General features: G+C 40.3%; 1 protein-coding gene across 1 annotated transcript; it reads left to right on the top strand.

The window, feature by feature from the left end:
* The first annotated feature begins 10,228 nt into the window (after positions 1-10,228).
* On the top strand, positions 10,229-14,455 carry agpat4 (1-acylglycerol-3-phosphate O-acyltransferase 4 (lysophosphatidic acid acyltransferase, delta)). The gene is made up of 9 exons (XM_046401545.1): positions 10,229-10,488; positions 11,125-11,306; positions 11,527-11,696; positions 11,820-11,981; positions 12,101-12,254; positions 12,399-12,501; positions 12,603-12,678; positions 13,131-13,329; positions 13,955-14,455. The coding sequence occupies exons 2-9, from the start codon at positions 11,129-11,131 to the stop codon at positions 14,044-14,046; spliced, it is 1,134 nt and encodes a 377-aa protein (XP_046257501.1). The 5' UTR covers positions 10,229-10,488; positions 11,125-11,128; the 3' UTR covers positions 14,047-14,455.
* The last annotated feature ends 1,312 nt before the right edge of the window (positions 14,456-15,767 follow it).

Here is a 15,767-nt window from a genome sequence, read left to right as displayed (position 1 = left end):
AAATGAGAAAACATCAAGACAAGTTAACTTTCACAAGTTTCCCAGAAAAAGTGTCACAAGGTGAGCAGTTTGGACCGGCACTTAGGATGAGATCATCCTTCCGGAGTTTGCTGAAGCAGATAGTTTGGTGCTGATAAGTGTTTGTCTTGGAGGTACGGATGTGGAGCTCAACACAAGATTGTCAGTTTTAGCAGCACAGAAAGACACAGAGAAAGCTGAGGGCAGATAGGGAATCCTCTTATTCAAATGTAAGTTTAAAAGGAGAAGTGCTCTGTGAGTGATGTCCTCCCTCAGCCACAGTGGTGTGAAATACGAACCTGTTCAGTGCCGGGCTATCATTACTGTAGACAATATTCTACTCACTGACTTTATTCACTCCATACCAACTGCACTCTTCACTCTTTCCTCTATGCTCTTGTTTTTCATATCATCGGTTAATGTGACCGGATGAAAACGTTATAAGGTTGGATGACACAAAAGATCCCCGAAATGTCTCAGAACCTGAGTTATTTTTGGAAACCCGCACACAAACATGTCTAACTCAAACTAACAGCTTTGAAAGAATATGCGAGCTCATCAACAAAGTCACTGCTGATATACGGCCAAAAACATCCACTTAAAAGTTAATGTGATCCAGAAATCATATTTTTCTTAGAACATGAAGAAATCAACCAGTAGCTGAGATAATTTTTGTCAGTTTCCAGTACAAATCACCATCTGTTTTTAAAGACATTGGAATGATCAACTTTGTTTTCTTAAATCAAAATGATTTCTTTTTGCTCAAATAAATTGTCTGCTAAAGGACTAGTTTAATATTTTAGGAAATACAGTTATTTGCTTTCTTGCTGAAGAGTTAGGTGAGAACACTGATACGGTTTTCATTTGTATGGTATGAACGTATAGGCAGTAGCCTGTTTGGAAACTGATTGGAAACAGATGGAAACAGCTGGCCTGGTTTTGTCTAAAAGTAACAAAATACTCCATAAATTGTAATTTTTTTGCAGAAAATCAAACCGCCAACCTATGCTTAAACCCCAGCCACCCAGCCCAGTGCATCGGCTGAAACGTAATTTTGATCAAAAACCAACAGTAGCTTTGACTCTCGGGAAACATGCATTTCTTTTTGCTTCCCAGAATCAAGTGAAATCAACATTCAGTGTTCCCACGGGCTTCTGTCATGAGTGAACCTATTTTCCTGCTGAACAAAGTGGCTGAGGGGCTGCCAAGGGCAAGTGTGCTAGGAAAGAAGTAGGTCTGTCATTTGAAATAAAGTAAGTCATTTATTTCAGGGCATGAGCTGCTCTAGTCATCGGGAAAATATCCATGATCCTTCTCTCTGCCAACCTTGGGGGCGCACACTTATTGCTCCCAGAAAACAGAGGTGCCAGAAGTGTTGGGCTGCAAAGTGAAGTCCAGGAGCACGAGGAAGGGCTCCAAGCTGTCTGCGTGAACCCAGCCCTTTGATATTATTCATGGCTTTGTGATGCTTAACTTCAGATGCTTTACATGATTGACATCAGAGAGCAGTTCAACAGTCAAGAAACAAGTAGAGGGAATTTTCAAGTGGAAAAGAGGGAAAAGAGAAAGTCTTCCCATGCAGCAGTGATTATATGTTTGGATGTTTCTCATATGCAGGCTGAAAAAGCCACTCATTTTTAGGGATGTATATTCAACCAAACCAAAGCAAATGGAACTAAGGTTTTCCCAGATAGTATGCAAGTATGATCCTCAAAAACATCCAGGGTGTCAGAGCAAGGCTTGTTTCCACTTGGGCCTTGATGGCACCGGTGTGAAACTGGGAACAGCTGCATTGGGTCTCATTAAATCACACTGTGAAGTCTTGGCCTGGCAGTAACCTTGCACAAAACAAAGCCAGACAGTGCAGATATCTGCAGGCCCTCAAAAGTCTGATTTATCTGACTTACAAAAATAAACTCAAATCAAACACAGCTTTCATATCTTTTGAAAAGCAGAAACAATCAAGATATCCTTTACTTCCTTTTGCTTTGAGATGAATCACTTTCCTTTGGTTTTACTGGTTTTGTCCAAGAATGTAAACGTCCATGAAATTGCTTAATATTGGGAAATCCGCCTTGGCTGTGCATTGTGGCATTGGCCTAAAGAAGCTTTAATCTCTGACTGGATGACTTCCAACTACTTTAACCTGATAGGATTAATCCTGGTGAGTCAGTCAGAAACAGTGCTGTTGAAGTATCCTTGAGCAAGACACAACACCCACCTTCTGAAGGAGTAAACTGTGTGGGTCACATAAAGGTCAAAATAGAAGCTGAACTATTCTGAAATGAGAAATAATTTGACATCATCAGCGTGCTGCAGACGCAGAGGCCGCTCAGCTTGCTGGACGTACAGCTAATGAGAGATGAAATGCGGTAGGTTGTGACAGACTCATAAGCTCCAGCTGGAAACCAGACATGTACTCTGCGACGCTCACGGTGCTGTCCACAGGAGGCATGTGGAGGAGTGTCAGAGCTTTTGGCACACATAAACACTTTTACGCAGTCCAGACTTGGAGTTACTCTTCACCTGCACCTGGAAAAACAGCCAAAGCCAAATCTGCATGTTGCCGAATTGTCACAAAGCCGCATCCGTTTGCTGAATGAAAAACTGTAGAATCACAAAATAGAGAAAAATAAATCACCTGTGAATGAACCAGTACCACTTTGCCTATTTATTTAATCAGTATATAAACCCTTAGAAATAGTTTAGAACAAACTATAGTGCATATGGAAAGACACATATAAGTATTAATGTATGTGTTAAAAATTATAATTCTTCTCATTAGGCATTGCAACTGGAATATCAGCCAATGTGTAATCATATATGATGCATACAAACATGAACAAATTCCTACAGTATGTTATATACAGCATTCCTTAACATGTGCAAATCATTTACAGGTTGGTTTAACACAGTTGGTTAATAACGGTTGTTATAAATGTGTTCAAAACTCACAAAGAGGTTTGATCTGGACATCAGAAATAATATTTAAACAAACAAACAAAAAAAAATTATTTAAGGTCCACTTCCTCAATTTCTTGAAAACCTTTTAGCTCCTCCTCATAAGATAAAACAAAATGCATCAGATTAGAATAATACTTCATATCTCATATGAATATATATGTGTCTATTGCTTCATATGATGGGTTCATAACACTTTTTGTTACTTTTTTGTTTACTAAAAAAAATCCAGCAACAAATACAATGATCCATGTCCAATACAGACAACAAATCAAATATTTCGAAAACTGAAAAAAATTAACCTGGACTACCATATAGCATTATTATTTTCATCCAATGAGCCTAATCTAAATGATTCTTTTAAGTTCATCAAGCCTTAACTGTGCGTTACCCAAGTCCTGAATGTGGGCAGCAGCACTATTTCTCCATTTACAGAACACTTTGGCAACAACAAAAATCATTATGTCGTTGAATAGGCAGTCACACATGGCAAAGAAATAAAAACGACCCTTACGCATATCCGCTCACAACTACATGTTCTGTCGAGTGTAAGAGTGCATGTGTACACTGTGTTAGTGTCAGTGCGGCAGTCAGGCCTGATGCATCAACACGACAGGACGCGAAGGCAGTGTCGCGGCTGCTCTTTACGAGCGTGGACTACAATGCTACAAGCTCCCCTCCCTTTTTCACCAGTGGAAACAAGCGATCACACCATATCCTTTTACATCTCTGATGGGTTTTTCAGCCATGTTGTGCTCTGCTGTAATGGAACATCCACTCATGAAAATACGCATGGCAAGCTGTTTGAAGATATCAGCCATTCACTCCTTTCTTTTCCTTTTTTTTTCATCATTTTTCCCATTACAGAACTGCTGGAAAATCTGTCAGTTTTCCACTCTTAATGCCAAAGTAGTTTAATTTAGTGAAATTGAAGGAATGCATTTTACTTACACATTTCATTGTTTTCTTTACCTAACAACTAAATCTTCAAACTGATGCCTTCAGAAAAGTTTTGGTGTGCTTTGATTTCAACTTACAATAGAAAGACAAAAGTTCATGTTTGCCATATATTAAAGCTTTGTAATATTAAATTCTGAAGGAAAGTTTTTGATTCATGAGTTTCACCTTTACCTCTGAGGAAACTAAACAATATTACTATAACAATAAAGTGCTGGAAGAAAGGACAGCCGTTCCTGTGAGTTCTGATTTCGTTGTGCGGGACTTTAATCTTAGCGCCAAAAGAAATGCATTAAAACGTCTGGAAACCTCATCAGTTCACCCGTTAAGTGATAAGAACGCAGACAGCAGTTAAACTGACGTTAACATTTTCCATGTGTGCTCAATAGATTGTTCACCTCATTGCCAACACCTCAGCTTACTGTGTGTTGATTGATTGAAGTTGACTTATCTCAGAAGAGAGAAAATGAGAAATTGCAACTTCTTTCAACATAAATAATTTACTTTAAAGAATACGCGGTGAAGTCTTTGACTGTACTTGCCACTGTGCCAGCACGCACCATCTCCATAACTAATGATATAGGTGGATATGTGTATAATCTGGCTGGTTGTAAAGTCAGGTTTTTTACACGTTAACAGCTCGTCTGACTCCTGTGAGAGGGTTGGTGGCTGCACACATGTTCAGAAGCACAGCTGCTGGCATTGTCTGAAACCAAGTCATGTCAATGAGCAATGCTTTCTCTACCAAACACTTGGAATAGTCTTCAAAGCTCTTTATGGCCTTTTTATGTTTGTTGGAGCAGTAAAAGTGACCCCGATAACTTCAGGCATTTGTCAGAAATGCTGACACGGAACCTCAGCGGCTCACGCGCTGCATCTGATGGATAGTCCTTCTGAGGAGGCAGTCTCTGTGTTTTATTTTTGGGTGAACCTAATCACATTGATCTGGTAGGTTATATTCACACAAAAGCACAGCAAAATAGTTCAAACCATCAGCATAATGCATTCTTAATAGTAAGGATAGAAGGATTAAAGATTTAAAAAATTAAATACAGATTAAATTAAGATACAAACAGCTAGATTATAAAACAATACAATACCTTTTCAGTGGTGATTGTTTACTTAAAATGCCTATAATCCACATTTTTATAAGAACTCAGATGACAATGTGAAAGGGATCGCTCTTTATGATGAACCTGTACATTTAACACCTGAATCTGCAGCTCCCCTCTTCTTTCGGGAGCTTTTCAGTTTAAGGAGCTTTTCTGTTAGTTCCAGCTCATTGTTTCAGTTTTCTGGCTTTTATTCTCTTGGTTCATTCTCACTGTTGTCAGGCTGCTGTTTCAGTGAAAAAGCAGTTAAAAAACCAAAGTACACTATCTGCCCAGCACCAAGAGACAGACATAGTCTGCAACCAGCTAACAACAGTGGAGCCTCCCTTTGGTAGAGAACAAAACCAGGGCTAAAAGTGGCTATTGTGGAAAGAAACACAGAAAATGAATGCTAATGTTGCTCCTTAACTTCTGGATGTTTGAATAAGTCATGATATGTCAGTACTCTGTTCACAGCTTGTTTCTGCTGCTCAGAATCAGCTCTTGCATTTTTAAATAAAACTGGCAGCACAGCAAGTCACTTTGTAACCACTCCCAACTATGTCACAGGGAGGGTCCTGCTGTGCATTTGTACATCATTTGTAAGAGTTGTTAAAAGTAATCTGTTCACAAGCATTCGCCTTTTCAATCATCCACCAAATACTTAGCAACAACATGTAAGTTGAGTATCCACTTCTTTTTAAACTCTGTTTTGGACTTCAACAACTACTAAGGGAAATCTCTGTTTCTTTAGTATCTGTGTTAGCTGCTAATGTTGTCTGTCATTTGGTTCTGGTGAGATACAGCTGGCTGCTGCATGTGTAAACGAGGCTAAAGATTGCACTTAGACTGAACCATGTATGCTTAAACCAACATCCACAGTTAGGCACATGTGGCCTCGTGTTCAATCTCTTTCTCATTCCTGAGCATTCAAAGCCCAGCTCTGACATCTGTCAGAGGAGGCAGGAGTAGAAGTTGAAAAAGAGGACATGTGATTGCATAGCCATGCCTTGTTTTAATCTTCCTCACCTTGGTGATGGCATTACATCAAATAACTTCAGTCAGGCCAATACTTCTTGGCACTTTAGCCAGGCCTCATGCGTGGGCCTCGGAGAGCAGCAGAACAGGTGTCTGCAGCAAACCTCCCAGTGATTCTCTGACAGTCGGATGTGTTGGTGGGGCCCACAGTTACCCTGTCTGATGGACGAGGCTGCAGAGCCAAATCCCTGGAGTAACAGACACTGCATACATCAGGATCTCATTACTGGCTTACTGCTTATGTACACTATGTCATACAAAGCTTAGGCCCCAGGGCTATGTTTCTGATTTGTACTTTTTTCCTGTACGTCCCAGAGCCTAATGCATGCATTCAGAAAATCACATCATCTGCTTTCATGACATTCCAACTCACATCATCATCCAAGTCATTCAAAATAACTAAATCATATTTAACACGTTATTTACTAACGCCTGCACAAAAACTAAATGAACTGACCTTTTTTTTCCCAAGTCAGAGTTCTTTTCTGATTCATTCAGACCATTTGCACAAACACAGCACACTGTTTATCAGTCAGAATACCAGTTAGTGCAGCTGGCTGTGCTGCCCAGTCAAATCATTCTCACCAGACTTTCAAAGCAGTTTGGACTCCCACCTGCAAATCTGTTACTGTGCTACACGTTGTACTGTGATAAATAAATTCACTGCATTATCATGAATATGAATGTAGGGCGCCTCAGAGTGATACCTATTACCTTAAAGAGTTATGCAGAGGGGTTGCACGAGTGCTAATTTGTTTCGGGTAAAAGGAGTAAAAGCCGGTCACAGCCTGTTGATGCAGAATGGCTCATAAATCACGCTTATGCAGTGATTTCACTTAATCCTCTGCGCATTCTTTGTACAGCATGCTCATCCAAATCACCCCTGTGTTGCTGAGCCAAAAGTGTAGTTCTTCCTGGCTGAGAGCTGTTGGCCTCGGCCAGCTGCATCAACCTGGTTTAGTCTTGACTGAAAAATATCAGCTGCAGTCCCTGATTTTTAGAACACTGACTAATTAATTTTTATAAAAGAACAGGCATCAGCTATTTAAAGGTTGTTCTGCATTCCTAATAAGGTGACAACAGAGAGATTTTAAAGATTAAAGCAGATGTTGTGGTGCTGAGTTGGACAGCTTTCCCACATGTCAAAGAAGCATGTAGTCCAGCTTCATTACATCTGGTCTTTAGTTTGATCGAGCAAGGAAGATTTTTAAATTATTTTTATAGCTTCACTGTTTGATTTAACAGTGAACAATAAATAAAAGCAGGGGGATGTCATGCAACAAATGTCAAAATGCTGCTCTCAGACTCACAACATTACTCTTATATGGCGTCTAATTCCCTGCTGTACCAATGGTGGGCCCTAGAAGGGCAACTTTAACAGTAAAACATAATTCATTTAATGAAAGCACCCCCCCGAACATCTTTAAATCCAGTACCCTCGTATCAACTGCACGTTTCCACTAAAGAATCAGTGAAATATGAATGAGACACTCTTGGTCTTTTCAGTTTATTAACCAATTTCAAGACATATGTTTTCACTGTGATTTATGCTTTCCATTTAACAGTCATTCCTCAAGTACTTGCCACTCTTATAGTTGGGCTTTGGCTATGTCCCATGCTATTGCAGCTTAGGTCATCCTTGGTAAGACAGTCAGATGAATGAATGGCTATATCGGTTTAATTTGATTTCGTGCATCTCCTAGCTTGTTTTACATCGAGGCTACCGAACTGTTTATGATTGTACTCAGAGATTTGAGACATACATTGAAATCTAACTCCGCTCAGTGTGCTGATTTGCACCTCACTTGATGTTTGACCTCCACTGTGCAGAATGATGACTTGAAGGCTGTTAACTCATCTGTTGAAGCATTAAAGTTTCTCTTTGCTCACCTTAGAGGAACATTTCCCCAAAAATGAAAATTCAGTCGTTATTTTCATGGACGGGTTTATTAGTTTATTAGTCCACAAAACATTCCCGGAGCTTCACAGCAAAACTTACAAAATGCCTTACAGCTTTCCCCTAAACAAGCAGGGGAATTGTTGGAGAACTTAAAAAACAAGTAGACTATATTATACATATAATTCCCAGGAAAATTTGATTATATTATTCCCTTAAACTGTTTCAATCTGCTATCAAATCAGGTAACAAAAACAAAACAACTCCATCTGTAAGTGCCACGTGTCCAATCAGTACTGAGCTTAAATAAATAAATTATTACTTGTGGGTAATCAATATCAGTCTTTGTCAAATGGTTGCCTGGAAATAAGTTGGGGTATACATGAACGTTGACTTTGGCTATTTTGTGCAATAGGATTCAAAATAGCAAACACATGTATTCAAACTCTGAGTGAGTCTTCCTCACTTCGGCTAACAGTGTAAAACCCGCTGTGCTTCATCACTTCCACAAAGTGACTTACACATAGTTACTAAACATTGTTCCCTTGAGCCCCTTCACACTGTCTTTGGTATTTGAACATAAAGGGCTTCCTGAGCTGTTTTACTGTATGTTTGGACCTTTTCAGACAGGCATGTCTTCTCTTCAAGGTTATTTGGTCATAAAGGACATGAGGGCTGAAGCATTATGGGACCTGTAAAAAGAGAACTTGGAAACACTTCTCAGCAACCTCCAGAGTGGAACGATCACAGGACACCACTGACCTCCTTTTATGGGTCTCTGAGTTGCAAAGAAAAATAATCAAATACTGTTTGGATGGCATGTGGGTTCCAAATAAACAACATTTCCTTTGCCTTCAAAAAAGAAAATATGTGTGTGTGCACAATAAAAAGTCAAACACATTTGTTATTTATGGGATGTGCAGCAGGAAAAATGTAGTCTGCTTGAGTACCCCCCCCCCCCAAAATCTGGTAAATTGCGTTGAGTGAATCTTTACTTCCCCCTGGAGTTGACAAGAGGTAATTGCCTGAAATAGTCTGGTCAAATTGAAGTAAGCATTAAAATTGAATGTGCTGGATTTAACATCAGTCAGGAAAAATCATGAATGCAGCTGTTTCCAGTTCCAGTTCTATCTTACTTGCATGTTAGGAGTGATAATATCTTCTATGAGGGGAGGAGAAAATCTGTCTAACCCAGTGTTTCCATGAGCCAACTCGTACAACATGAAAAACCTGACTGATGCCCGAGTGCTTGATTAACATGAATGGGACTGGTTATGCTTCTTGAAAAACATTTAATTTGAGGAAAAATATTATTTGGTGTGTTAAATTTTTTAATGCTGCAAAGCTAATGGATTAGTCTTGCTTTCATCGAACTTGACTGATCCAGTAAACAAGTTTAATATCATAAATTAATAAGGGAATGAAAACTTCCTGGTTCTGAGCTACAAAAAGTTGCACAAAAACGTACACAGCCTTTAAAGAAAATATTGTATAAGACATCTAAAATATTTACATTTGATGCAGTAATTAAAAACAGGGAACAGTGTTTAATTTTAATGACACCGAAACCTCATACAACTGCAGCGGCGCTCAGTGTGACTGCAGGTATTTTGGGGTCAACCGCTCCTTTAACCACTTTATATTATGCACATACAATGCACTACCAGCAGGGGGTGCTGTCCACTAAGAGGCATCTATGATCAGTTTGCGGTTAAAAAATAAACCTGACACGATGGCAACATATTAAGCAGCGCGTTAACTGAAGAAGTTAACGTGTTACTGTGGTTATTACTCAAATTCATCCAAAATGACAAGAGGAAGCGATTTTGTCTCAAAAACATAACAGCTGCTGATACTTTCACCCATAGACATAATAAAGACTCTTTATCATATCTATGCTTTCACCGGCTTCCTGGAGAAAACTGCGCATGTGTCCCACACCTAGTTTGACGTCCCATCGTACAGGGCAGGAAAAAATAATAGGATGAGTCACTCAGTCACAGTTTGTAGCGCCAAAAAATGGCGACATGTACTTGCATCAGCATCAGGAAATGTAGCGAGATTATGGCGCCCCATGTCACCCAATGACTAAACGTATGTCAGACTAAAAGAACGCTTTCGTGGATGTGATGTTTGTGCAGCCTATGTATTGCGTCCAGTCCTGAAAGCAAGCGACTACGTTTATGCCTACCCACCATAATTCTGATCTATCTTACAACGCATAAACGATCTTTTCAACAGGTCTTCCAGGTTTTCTAGAAGGAAGAGAAGCGCACTTGTGTCCATCCCCGGGTTTAGGCGTGGCTTCCAGATGGGCGAGGTTCCAGGGAAGTTCGCTTGAGACAGAAAGCCAACATGTTGAATGAATCATGACTAAAATCTGGAGAATGATAACGATAACTTCGAGTGGCATGGACGTATAGCGACGACTGGTTTATTTTTATACTACCACTTTATCTGTTTTTTTTTTATTTGCGGTCTTTGAAAGTTTGAAGGAGTGTGGGACAGGACATTTTTTGGATCAAGGTAAATGTCACGTGTTTGATATAAATATAAGGGATGTATCTTTGTTTTGTTTTTGTCTTGGTTACGAACGTGATAACATTTGTCCTACACAGTGTGTTGAAATAATTAGTGTCACATTTTGTTCATTTGTTCTGCCCAGTTTCCATCTCACCTAACCACCTAATTCTGCTTTCAGATTTGAATCGTTGCCACTTACTTGCAGGCTTGTGTTTTACTATCCTTGTTACTTGATGCTAAATAATAAGGATAAAGCTTAAAGTACTATGGAACAGCTGAAAATGAGAAATGCAGTTTCTAACCTTCTCATACACTGCTGGACAATATGATTGGCATGTGTATGCCTATAATCTGATAATACCTCGACTGAACTACAAAATAGCCAAGTGTTGGGGTATGAATAGTTTATGGTACAAAGTCCCTGTCCCTCAAAAAGTCATGTGTACTGTCAGGAGCAAACTTGATTGGCTGTTTATCCACAGTCCAACTCAAAGGCTCCATTCAGCTGATGAAATGAGTTCAGTCAAAGAAAACCTTTATTCCAGAGCAGATAGCTCTGTTTGATAGAGGCAGATTATGAAATATGATGTCTCAAATTGGACGTGTGTGACTGTGAGTTGAATTGTGCAACCTTTACAGAACAATGGGTCTCCTGCAGCTGCTCAAATCCCAGTTCTTGTGCCACCTGATCATCTGCTACGTGTTCCTGGTGAGCGGCCTCATTATCAACCTGTTGCAGCTCTGCACTTTACCTCTGTGGCGGGTCAGTAAGCAGCTGGCCCGCAGGATCAACGTCAGACTTGGCTATTGCATCAGTAGCCGTAAGTATTGTTCCTACTGTCTGTCACAACAAATGATCCTGATGTCTGTTGATACTGCGTTTGTTTTGCTGTTTCATTTCAGTGGTAACTTAGAACAAGATTAAAGATTTTATCAGTGTGCATGAGTGTGCATGTGGCATAAGACTTCTTTACAAATTAAGTCAAACTACCCGTTTTTCCACAAAACATACACAATTTTTTACATTGTTTTGATCCTCAGAGATGGTAGCTGCCATGGAGTGGTGGTCCGGGACAGAATGCACGCTCTACACAGACCCAAAGAGTTATCCACTGTATGGAAATGAGAATGCAATTGTGGTTCTCAACCACGCTTTTGAGATAGACTTCCTGTGTGGCTGGACTTTCTGTGAGCGGTTCGGAGTTCTCGGGGTAAGAGAAAGTGTCCCAGAAATCTGCACGATTTTTTGACTTTGACTTTTTTTTTTGTATTGCAGTTCCCTCATTCAGTCTTTTTCTTTTTAAACTACTTTAAAATTTTTATGTTTTTTCCAGAGCTCAAAAGTGTTGGCAAAAAAGGAGCTGAGTTATGTACCTGTGATTGGCTGGATGTGGTACTTCTTGGAGATAGTTTTCTGCAAGAGGAAGTGGGAAGAGGACCGAAGGACGGTGGCTCGGGGGCTTCAGAACCTACGGGATTACCCAGAAAACTACTGGGTATGTTTCACTTTGTTGTAAGAAGAATATGACTGAAAGTGTGTTGCTTAGCTCTCACAGACATCATTTTTGATGTGTAATAATCTTTAATAATAAACAGTCTATTTTCCTGGGGCTAGTTTTTGCTTTACTGTGAAGGCACACGCATGACACCAAAGAAGCACCAGATCAGCATGCAGGTGGCTGAGAGCAAAGGTTTGCCCAAGCTGAAATATCATCTTCTGCCAAGAACCAAAGGATTCTGGGTAACTGTCCAAAACCTCAGAGGAAGTGGTGAGTATCTATTAGTGATGATGTGTTCCACCAGTGTATGTCAGATAATGTGGGCTGGTTGTCTGTGAGAGGCAAAGTCCAGATGCATTTGCAAATCAAATGAGTTTTACAGTTAACTGCTGCTGTGCGCTTTGCCTTGTGCAGCCGCAGCTGTTTATGATTCCACTCTGAACTTCAGAAACAACGAATCGCCAACCTTGCTCGGAATTCTGAACGGGAAGAAATATCACGCAGACTTATATGTGAGGTACGAAGAAATGTTTTTGCAGTGAGGACTGCTACATTTGCCCCCTTTAATGATATCATTGTTCTTTACCTGAGAGCTTGGACTTCCTCTCTGATTTGCAGGAGAATCCCTCTAGAGGAGATCCCAGAAGATGAGGCGGAGTGTGCTGCCTGGCTCCACAAACTCTACCAGGAAAAGGTTAGGGTGTGTTGAAAGTTTCTGATGGAAGCAATGTTTCCCACAGGAGACTGCTTAGTAGAGGCAGTCAGCCGCTCAGATCCTGATGGGCTCATCAGTAGCCATACTCGTAAACATCTAGCATTTAAAATAGAGCTGCAGTACTTTTTGCTTTGATATTGTATTTCATAAAAGTTGGAAGGATGTAGTTGGGATTTTAGTGAGGAAGACCCTGGACTGTAACATGTTTCTGAATTTGGCTCAAGTCAGTAGCTTCTCTTGTTACGTTTCCGTTAACTCGCTGTGTGGCCTTTAAGCAATTCTCTAATCCAAACTGGTTACTGTGAAGCGTTACATAAGGTAGTTACATTGTGCTTTCTTCCTCTTTCTGAAGACATTGACAGCAACATTGATTTAGAACATGTACTTCTGTTAAGGACTTTGGCATTGTGCTTGCATTCCCGTGTCAACAGGATAGCTTTCAGGAGCACTACGCACAGACAGGGCGTTTCCCTGGCCCCATAAAGAGCCCTCCACGCAGACCCTGGTCCTTGATAAACTGGCTGTTCTGGGCCTGCGTGCTCCTCTACCCGCTAGGCCTGCTTTTCGCTAAGCTGATCAGCTCCGGATCTATGCTGACCATCTTAGCTTCCGTGACTCTCTGCACTGCAGGTTGGTCTTATGCATTCATGCCCGAGATGAAGTCACAGCCCTTCCCTCGGTTTAATCGGCTCCTTTTTGTTCCAAATCTTCCATAAAGCAGCAGATTTGACAACTCAAATGTAAGTTCTCCTTTTTTGCAAAACATGATTCATCAGTCTTGGGAGCATGTCCCTAACAGCATTAAGGCATGTGCTATATAGCAAAGTTAGTTAACATTTTCCCATCTGAGCAGTTTCACCAAGATGTTAAGTGAAGAAAGGATTTCTCTAACAGCATGTCACAGTTTTTGCAATAAATAAGTGCCTGTGTGTTGGCGATGAAGGTTAAAAATGTTAAAATTGTGCTCTCATAAAGGAGAGCAGCTCAGTCACTGGCATTTATTGAAATTTCAAAATTTATTGGTTGTTGACAGACGTAGCCTTCAGCTTCCAGTGTCAAGTAAAGCCACATCAGTAAAATGTGATCCTAAGACGTCTTCATGCTTTCAGTGGAAATTTACTAAATAAAAGTTGGAATTTACTCTGAAAATAACCATATCCTGTAGAGGACCTCAAAACTTGTCACCACATTTTTTTGTGTGTGGCTTCCTCAAATATTATTCTAAATGTAACCTTTGTGAATCTTTTCCTCACAGCTTCACTGGGAGTCCGCTGGATGATTGGACAGACTGAGATCGACAGAGGTTCAAACTATGGCAATAAGGAGGTTCCTCTGAACAACAACTGAAGAGTCCTGACTGAATCAGAGCTACTCATTTGCAAGATTGCCTGCAGCAGAATGTGTAAACATTTGGCTTGAAATTCTGGTCTTACAAGCGCAAACCTGCTTTAAAGCGTAATGTTGACAGTTTTGTTGTTGTCTTAACGGTATGCTGCAGATGCTCAAGAGCTAAGATCATGAAACTGGACCGTGGTGGGCAGCTTCCTTTGCGAAACTACGAATCTGAGGCAGGATGAATTGTGACTTCACTACATTCTTCTCAAATCAGAGTGTAAATATTTGAAGAGGAGCAAGAAAAAAAATCTTTTCCCTGAAATTCAGCCAAGTAAAAAATGGACTACCTCTTTCACTTTGGCATTTTCCTGGTGGAGGATAATAAACATTTCTCTTTAAAAAAAAACAACAACAACAAAAACATTGTTTTATTAAGATTATTTATTCAAAGCAAACACTGTAAGAGAGGAGAGGACCCGAAGTTGTGCCGAGTGTGTGTTTGACTGTGTGGATGTTTTGTGTTCAGAGGCCGGGAAGGAGGACAGCAGCTGATCCACAATGCCTCTCTTTATATCTGTTAACTGTAACAATGAGGAAGTTTTTCCATCAGTCTCCTCCCCTTATGATCAGTTGGAGTCTCACTTGCAGCTCTGAAGAAGAAAAAAAACATTCTTGTAAATCCTGTTATCTCTGCCTCAAACTCGAGGATTGTGTCTCAGAACGCTGCGTGAAATAGAAGATCTTTCCTTACTTTTCCATGAAGATAGAGGGGAAGAAAGGGAAAAAACAGTCACACTGGTGGGATTAGTCATGCAGCATAGCATGCTTATCACCAGGACCTCAGCAGGCCATATTTGAATATTAAAAACATTGATTTGGTGGATATCCACTGGAATGAAGGGAAAAATGAAATATTAAGCTATAGTGACCCCTGGTGGTGGTGTCATAACATCGCTGGCTCTTCATATACAAAGATTAGAGGCTTAAAAATTGAATTGCCATTTATGATTCAGGAAAATCACACAGTTATGGAGAAGACTGTGACCCTGCCCCTGTAGATGTATATGCTGAAAAATGCTGTGCTCGTGGAAGATGTTAATAGCTGTAGTGATCTGTTGAGTCACTTGGTGGGATTGTATTCTCAGCTTTCTTCCTGGAACAATTTTTTTGGAGCAATTAGTAGAATATTATAGATACATTTTTTTAAAAAGAAGATTGTGCAGTTTTCCATTTTCACACCAGAACACATGGATGTCAATTAGTATAAATACAATTTTGACAAAACCACATAAGTTAGTTACAAGCTGGGCTAAGAATAGCTGGTGATGCAGCTGTAGGGCTCACGCATCCTGTCGGCTTATTTCCACTCCAATAAGATTTGTCAGCCCAACATATTTCTTTACTACTTTACTTTCTATTACTTTGTGATCTCTGGCTCTCTAAAGTTTATCTCTATGTCCGAGCAGGGCGAGTGCTGGAAGGATGCCTGTCACACCTTGAGACAACACTAAGCTTGAGCTGATAGGCGTGTTTGACAAGAGTTGAGCAATATCTCACGTGTAAAGGTGTGACATGATGACTTTTACACAATGGATCTCCCGCAGCTGCTCAAATCACAGTTCTTGTGCCGTGTGATCATCTGTCCCAGTCAGCAGGCTCGTTCTCAACCAGTTGAAGCTGCGTACTTTAACTCAGCTACTGCGTCAGAAACCCAAAGTACTGTGTCCTAATGA

This window comes from Scatophagus argus, chromosome 10 (genome assembly GCF_020382885.2).
Source record: "Scatophagus argus isolate fScaArg1 chromosome 10, fScaArg1.pri, whole genome shotgun sequence".
Lineage (NCBI taxonomy): Eukaryota > Metazoa > Chordata > Actinopteri > Scatophagidae > Scatophagus > Scatophagus argus.
The sequence above is the reverse complement of the archived record's forward strand: the minus strand, read 5'-3'. Positions and strand labels throughout refer to the sequence as shown.

What these genes read in the sequence shown, in the direction of transcription:
- agpat4 (XM_046401545.1), top strand. Translation starts at nt 11,129, where the DNA reads ATGGGTCTCCTGCAGCTGCTCAAATCCCAGTTCTTGTGCCACCTGATC. An exon ending in AGCGGTTCGGAGTTCTCGGG is followed by an intron (nt 11,697 to 11,819) that starts GTAAGAGAAAGT and finishes TGTTTTTTCCAG; the next exon opens with AGCTCAAAAGTGTTGGCAAA. An exon ending in CGTGACTCTCTGCACTGCAG is followed by an intron (nt 13,330 to 13,954) that starts GTTGGTCTTATG and finishes TTTTCCTCACAG; the next exon opens with CTTCACTGGGAGTCCGCTGG.